The 8,298-nt window shown below is 35.9% G+C and overlaps 1 protein-coding gene across 1 annotated transcript; it reads left to right on the top strand.

Moving 5' to 3' along the window:
• The first annotated feature begins 1,145 nt into the window (after positions 1 to 1,145).
• On the top strand, positions 1,146 to 6,511 carry LOC105676013 (uncharacterized). The gene is made up of 4 exons (XM_012373544.2): positions 1,146 to 1,307; positions 3,864 to 4,022; positions 4,599 to 4,852; positions 5,640 to 6,511. The coding sequence occupies exons 1-4, from the start codon at positions 1,268 to 1,270 to the stop codon at positions 6,453 to 6,455; spliced, it is 1,269 nt and encodes a 422-aa protein (XP_012228967.1). The 5' UTR covers positions 1,146 to 1,267; the 3' UTR covers positions 6,456 to 6,511.
• The last annotated feature ends 1,787 nt before the right edge of the window (positions 6,512 to 8,298 follow it).

Here is an 8,298-nt window from a genome sequence, read left to right as displayed (position 1 = left end):
TACCGGGGTTTTGTAAAATTAAGAAATCCGCGCGCCCTTTCCTTCTTCCGTTCTGCATTCTTCTAATCATCACGTCGCCTTATTCTTTACTTTTATTCTGCATCATTAAATATTCGTTTTATTTCTCCACAAACTGGCGGCACAACAAAGCATTTATGAAGCCAAGCGAAGGTAAGTGCGATTAAAAAATTTTATTTATATAATTAAAATTTATATTGAGAATTTTTTTGGCAATTAGTCAAAGTTGTAATTAGCGCGATAATATTTAATATTATTTTTTTCAGTAATTTAAAGATGTAAAGTACATTTGTTATATAATTATATCGTCATAAGTATTTTTCAACGAATCATTAATCATTAATAAGTATCCATAACCCTTGACAGTGTTAAGAGTTACACGTGTCTATTAAACACAATTTTTTATTATCATCATTCACACTCGATACTATTAATTATAATGAATCGTCGATTATCTTGATGAGTTGTGAGACAGCAACATATCTGTAATCAATCCACTTGCATAAGACGTAAAAAAAAAAGTAAAACGTAGAGCATTAAATAAGTACGTGTAACATTAAAAATATGAATGAAATAAACATAACAATAAATAATATTACATTTGAAATAATTACATTTTCTGCTTACACGCATTCGCGAATCGATTCTCGGGGAAGTCAATACTCGGATAATTGGTGCCTGCGTAATTGGCTCTCTAATATACATATATCGGTATCCGTATTTTCATTGTGATTTAATTAAATTAACGATAACCATTTTTGAAATGCCGATGAAATAAAATTACGACAACGCTATTCTGATTAAGATCAGCTTACTCGGCTCGCTTGGCATAGACAAGTCATGTATTTTTCCAATAAACTTTTTATTTCGTTCTCTATCTCGTTCTCGAAATTAATCTCACAGATAAAGTTGTTTTGCGGCAAGAAATCAGAGAAAGAGAGAAAGATTGCACGAAGGTGAAAAGAGGGGGGCTTTATCGCGAGCGTCAATGTCGTTATTTCCTGCATATCGGTTGAACTGAGATTTCAATCCATATGCTAAAGATTACACAATTGTGTGCAATGTACGTATGCAATCTTACGCAATTTTCACACGTTAGGAATAAAAACGGCACGTGCAGAGGAGCGTCCCACTCTTAACGACAGTTCGCTCTTCTGTAACGATCGTGTGTCATACGAGCGCGCATCCGCGAGCCGTGCGAATAGCAAAGTCGCCTAAACGATCGTGATCAGTGAAGTGATATACAACGATGGAGAACGGATCGTTCGCGATTAACCGCTCCGCCGAAGGTACGTGGATTTTTCGGATAAGTTTTCCATTGCAAGTAAATGACAAAAGAATTCTTCAACGATTCCGCTGTAGAGAAAAGTGATCAAGTCATTTTTCAGTTTGTGCAATTCTTTTAGAGTGTTTTAATCTGAAATAAATCATTTCCATTGTTACCTTCTGTATGTCATTTTTTTTTAAATAAAAAAAAAATTAAATTTATATCCGATTAACGCGATGTAAACGTTTGTTCTAGTTCCAAAAATTTTATTTAATTTATTTATAATACTATTAGTTTTCTTTTATTTATCTTTTATTTATCTTGATTACTTAATCTTTATCTAAGATAATTATTAGAATCATCGAAAAATTTATGCAATCAGTTTACAATGGCAACTATTAAATAATATATTAAATAGATAATTACGTAATTAGAAATATCTATGGAAAATCTTGGGGAAAGGAAACCAATACGAGACGAACAACGCGAATCAGTGCAACTTTATATTCTAAATTTATTTATTTAACGATTGCGATTGCGATATAAAACGTAAAGATTACATTTCTATATATTCTTTTGATATCTCTATTAACAACTTTCGAACTTGACGGTAGCATAACTTGTGTGCTTTAGATTGTGTTTACTATTATTGTATACATTTCTTTATTGGAAAGGTGATGTGATAGTCAAAAGAGTTCTCTGTGTAACTATTAGGTGAATACATTTAAAATAACATTGACATCTACCTTGTTCAGCTGATACATTTTTTAAGATAAGATGATAAAATGTTTTGCTATTATCTGTCCACCATCTGTCAATTTAAAATTGGACATGAATCTTGATGACGATAAATTGTTGAAATGTGATTAAAAATACGGATGTTGATTGCAGCAATTAAATGTTTTGAGAATTTTGAGCCAACTGTCAGTTAATGCATAATTAAATGAGCTTATCATTTCAAATGACATGCAAATTGATGTAATATAATATAGTGTAAGGTTGCATAATGCCATTCCATCAAACGATGATTCTTATCGATTAATATCGATTTTGGCAATACTACAAAATAGTAACGTCGAATATAAATTTTTGTATTAGACGAGTCAAATCTAACTTTCGCGCTACGGTGCTCGCGCACTTAAGAGCGTTCACGATGGAAAAAGCTGCTTAAACGGCGCTTGCAGGAATTTTTGTAAGTCAGCGATATTTGAAGATTTCAGGCGAAGTTACTTACTACGCTTCGTCAACAGGAACATTTTATCGACTAAACAAAAAAATAAACTTAGTGGATTGAATGCGCGCAAGGATTTAATAAAATTTTGAAATATTTAGGACAATTTGTTGAGTAATCTATCACGGTTTCTTTACAAAATCTTTGAAACGAATGTAATCAAATTGGTTTCGTGACCGGCACTCGTTTTTTTTCTGTGTTATATGAAAAAATAAGTTTTTTTTTATAAGATCAAAAAGGTTGATAAAAATAAAGAAATACAATTTTGTATGCTTTGAATTTTTTGAACTTTATACGCTATTTGTAGCGAAAATAAAACAATTGCGCCGTTAATTTTGACGCTAAATGTGAATGTGTCGCTAATAAAGTCGGTTTCTCTCATTACGCACGTTACATGGCAACTTCTTTAAATTATCACATGTCGACGATTTATAATGTACATATTATAATTATTTTGCTTTGTTATGTTATCATCGAAATTACAGTCATTTGCTCTTGCGTAGAACATGTAATTTACAGTTCTGGTTGGCTTAGAATCTTTGAAACCGGGTAATTGCCAGGCGTAGAATTGCTCACATCCGTGACGAGAATCTAAATTTGCACTTGGCTTTGACAAACAATTGCATCGAGTGCCCTTGAGCAACAGTGTGTTCTTTGCCAGGCGACTTTTGACGAATTAATAGTCCATTTTATACAGAAATGAATTTTGTGGCAAGCTAGAATTTTTCAGTTTTGCGAGTCTCCTTCTTCGTTAACTCCTTCAGAGGAGTTTTCAATATTACTTTGATAATTAATGCTCTAATTAAATTATTGTTCTCCAATTAAACTGATAATTAATTCTCTAATTGAACTGTCAAAATAAATAGTAGTTAAAACTAATTGAAAAAATAATTACGATAGTCTATCGAAATATGATAACAGCAGCATAGAAATTACAAAATATTGCGAAACTGGATTGCATATTTTGATATATGCGATTGTTTTATCCAGTTGAGAATATACGAGAGCTGTTATAAATACCAATTTTATCTATGCGTCAGTAATAGACATTGTCAGTGACACTTATGATTACACTTTGATACTTCGTGCACACATATTATAGATAAGGTCATCTCAATTTATGCATGTGACCATGAAGTGATATCGTAGAGATTGTACGTTGCTAATGCCCGTGTCCTATGATTTAACATTTTACTATGTTATATTTACTTTACAATGTTTGATTTAACGCTTTAAACGATTTCTGAGCATAGCATTGCAAAAAGGCCGGTATTATTATTCGCGAATTGCCATTTCGCAATCTCGCAGATAGCATTATTTTCACATGATTTGACATTCAATTTTCAGAGACGGCGAAACAATTTCAAGTTTATCTCAGAAAACACGAGAACGACGACAAATTGGTGATTTCGGAGGTCGTGGACAAGCCAGGGTCAAAAATCGGCGACAATTATACGTCGGTGTTGATCAGATCGAAACTCGTCGGCACACGCGGGGATGGAAGTCGTTAGTATTGTTATTACGTTTTAAGCGTATGAAGGACAAATGAAAATTGCCGGTAGAATCGGCGAAGCCTGAGTCATCGAAACGAGTTAATTCTCAGCCATGTCATTTCACAATCATATGTGTGCTGGAAAATACAACGTTACTTCGTTGTTTTAATATCACTGACTCAGGATAATTACGTAATATCCGAAGCGTTTCATATATATATTACTCGTCGTACTCTATAATATTGGAACCTTTATTTTATATTTCCTTTTAATTTCTTAAATATTTATTTTGCATACTTTTTAAAATTTCATTCATACAAGCTGAACTGTTTCGCGGTTTATTTTACAAATGTAAAATTGGAAGCCATCTGAAGCCGCAGGGCACAGATTAAGAATAAATAAATAAAAAGTAAATAACGCGGTTTATTGTATTTTTATCGCAAAAATTTGATAATATTAAAAATATGCTTTCACTGTGTTTATTTAATGTAGAAAAAATAACTTTGTACAAACGCGATACACACAAGTACGCATGGACGTGTTTCTCGAATTTCTTTTCGTATTTTCATAATTCATTTTTTGCACACAGCGTATGCCAAGACTTTTATGACGAAGACGCTCAGTCTAGCACGCGGAATCTCTAATTTAGTGGACCTTACCGATTTGTTCCGTATGGAAGCGTACGTCTATCAAAAAATATTGCCCACGCTTGGACCTTTCGGCCCTCAATGTATACACGCCGACGAAGAGAACATAATAATGGAAGATTTGGCAGAGAAGGGATACACTAACTGCGAGAGACGCAACTTCTTGGACTTGGATCACTCTGTCTACGCCTTAAGAGTACGTTTCTCGGATAATAAAGTTTAATAAGAATCTCGCGTGACGATTAAATACGCACGAAGCAGCAACGGAGCAAGAAATTTTATAATTGCAATATAATTAGAATGCAAAACATCACCAGGCGTCTGTTGCTTCTTTATGTGCTTCAGATAATAGTTCGATCACGCGCGTTGCTAATCTTATCGTGCTATAGACAAGCTGTAGATAAACTTCAAGGATTATAAAGCTTTATTCCGCTAACAAGCAGAACGTTGCCAGGAATAAAGACATAGTGGTTGTCATAATATGTCATGGTCACAGATTACTTTCTCGATTATCTCGATGACAGTCGACCGATCATTAAATAATGTTTTGTATTGTCTGAAGATCTAGATAGTATAATGATTTTTCAAGATTGCGCTTGCGTCTGATGCACAGATTAAATGATCTATGATGCAGCAAGTTTGTTAATTTATCAGATTCTTGTACATTGATCGTAAGTCGAGTGTCGAGCTTTCAAGATTCACATTCCTCTTTATATTCAACAATTATTACAAATAACAAACTTTGAACTTTTGATTAATTTGGAGTTTAAATTCTGTTTAGCAAAAATTCGATTAAATGACATTTTTTAATTTTAAACGGCAGGTCTCCAAGTTCTCGATTAAAATTCCGCAGTTCAAAAAATTAATTGACAAACAATGTTTTATTATTTGTATTTTTCAATTTGCAAGATTATGAACTTTAACTTTTGATTTTAAGTTTTAACAAACGAATAGTTGACACATTTTTCATATTCTGTTTTCAGAAACTTGCCAAACTACATGCTTCAGCTTTAGCTATAAAGATCAAGGACCCGCGGCAGTTTGACAAGTGGAACAACTCAATGACGGAAGTATTTTACAAAGATGCGTCCGAAACGTCAGCAGCAAGGATGTGCACCGAAATGTGTACCCAGCTAACGCTGAAATACTTGGAAGTGATCGAGCCGCGAACGCAAGAGCTGCAAAACGTTATAGATCACATTAGCACTTACAACAACAAGACTTACGACACGATGCATCGACTGTTCAATGGGCCGAAGCAGAAGTATTTCACGATTTGCCACGGCGATCCGTGGACCAACAATCTGCTCTACCTGCACGACAAAAACGGCCGGATACTCGACTTGAAAATGGTGGATTACCAGATAAGCAGGCACATCTCAGTTTCCACGGACATTCTTTACTTGATATACAGCAGCGTGCAGTCGTCGTTGATCGAGAAGAGTTTCGAAAGCCTAATCAAGATCTATCACAACGAGTTTATTAAAGAGCTTCGCCGTTGCCACGTAAACGAAAAGATTTTGGCGGAGGTCGGCACGGAGTGGCTGAATTCGGAGCTGAAAGCTTTCTCGTTTTACGGAGCGGTCGTCGGGTGCTTTTTGGTAAATCCGATTTTAGCGGAGGAGGAGGAGGCGTTACAGTTCGAGTCCGGCTTCGGGCCGGAAAACCCATTGTTTACGGCCGAAAGTGTTGTGAACCCGAAGAAACTTGATCGAATTAAACAGATCTTGTTGCATTATTACAGGAGGTTCGTTGAAAACGTTGTTCGAGACGATCTCCAACCGATTCCCATTACATAATGGTATTAAGATGATGCTGGTATGAATTAAAATACTATTTGTCATATCGATCGATGTCATATCGAACAAACATAAACTTTAGCGTCTGTCGGAATACGAAGAGAGCAATCATAGTTTTATTCCTTTTTCGTATTATACAGATTATGTAGCTTGTACGAGGAAGGTTCAAATTACATACAGTACCTGTTAATATAATTATTTTCTATAAAGTGGAATATCTTTTCTATGATTGTTCTGTTATAGATTATTTTAGATATATAAATAATATCAGACGAAGATAATGGATTTTAGCGCTAATATCACAAATACACACACTGTAAAGTTTTAAATTTATATAATTTTATCGAAGTATTAACAAATGTATTTTTAACGTGTAATATTAAATTATATTAATGTTAAATTAAATTTCTATATATATATATATAAAAAAGATGTGTACGTGTTGATGTATTGTGCGCCAAGAGGTTTGCGCGGGCGCGCCCGCATTTTACATAAACATCATTGCAGAAATATTCTTTTAATACGTCGGCAGGACAATGCAAAGAGGTAAGCGGTATAATTTACATTGATTCTACGTTGCTTAAAGCGTTTCTTAACGAAGCTGTTGAGTAACGACAGCTCTAAGCGGCAGTTTGTGCAAAACGGCATCTTTCTCACAATACGATTCTGCCGCCGAATGTGCCGAAATCTATCCGCAACGCCTATCTATTTCGTCACTGCGGTATTATTCCATTATTTCAAAGCGATATTGTACACTGTGATTATTGTTGCCGGCGGGACCGCATTACGGACGGTTTCGGGGTTAGGTAACTTTCGATGCTTATGAGCCTCGTTATTTCATATTACGCGAGCGAATCGCTCAGATCAATAATGCTCATTCAAGTGAGCTGCTCAAAAAATCATTAAAATGTGGGCGCGGTCAGGCGATATCATCTTTATCAGAATCGTCTATTCACGCGCAGACGCATATACTGCGTACTGTTTGCATTAACCACCGCGAAATGAATTTGAAGGAAGCTGCAGGCGCGCGCGCGCGAGAGAGAGAGAGAGAGAGAGCGCTAAAATAGACTTTTAATCGGATTTCGTAACAGGCGGATAAGAAATCGGCAAGATTGATAAGATCGAAACCAAATCTTCCGGTACCATGTACGACTTCGAAGCGGGAGAAGAAATAAATAAAGAAGAGAAGAGTTATTTTTTGTTCGACGGGGGATGGATGTGCGCGCGATAAGGTGTCAGTTTCTCGCAGCGTGTGCACGGGCCAATGTCCCGGGGCGTGGGAGCGCGTGTCACTTAATTGCCACACTCTTTTCTTCTTGTGCCACTGTGCCGCGGCGGGGTGTTGCATTGTCCCGCGCACAGGCACGCGGAAACACGCGTGTAACACCGAGAGGAATATTAAAATGCCGGAAGGACGCGTTCTCTCGCGCCTCGGCGTTACGTGGCCGCTGTCTTTCCATTGTTCGACGTTCGCCGCGGCGTCCTGAGCCGCCTAGAAAGACATCGATAAGGATCCGCGCTCCCGCCGACGGATTAAGTCCCCGACGATGTAACGTTACGTCGTCCCGCAAGCAATAGAAACATTTTTAGAAAGTATGAATATGATATTAGACGACGCGCGCAATTCTTCTTTTTAATCCTCGCGCGCGCTGCTTTTATTTTCGCGTCTATTATTTATATTGCGGTAAATATAATTAAAAAAAAAAAAGAAAAACTAAAAATAAGTTGAACGGTAATTGCAATATCGGTTTTTCAAAAACTGGCGCACTGCGCTATATTTGTAGATTATCGATATTTTGATGCCATTGATATTTCGATAATTAAAAAACCTTCATCTACTGAA

The sequence above is a fragment of the Linepithema humile genome, chromosome 2, assembly GCF_040581485.1.
Source record: "Linepithema humile isolate Giens D197 chromosome 2, Lhum_UNIL_v1.0, whole genome shotgun sequence".
Taxonomy (NCBI): Eukaryota; Metazoa; Arthropoda; class Insecta; order Hymenoptera; family Formicidae; genus Linepithema; species Linepithema humile.
The sequence above is the reverse complement of the archived record's forward strand: the minus strand, read 5'-3'. Positions and strand labels throughout refer to the sequence as shown.

Excerpts from the sequence above, each read along its gene's own strand:
- LOC105676013 (XM_012373544.2), top strand. The coding sequence starts at position 1,268 with ATGGAGAACGGATCGTTCGCGATTAACCGCTCCGCCGAAG. Across the intron at positions 1,308-3,863 it reads GATTAACCGCTCCGCCGAAG|AGACGGCGAAACAATTTCAA; the intron begins GTACGTGGATTT and ends TTCAATTTTCAG. Across the intron at positions 4,853-5,639 it reads ACTCTGTCTACGCCTTAAGA|AAACTTGCCAAACTACATGC; the intron begins GTACGTTTCTCG and ends TTCTGTTTTCAG.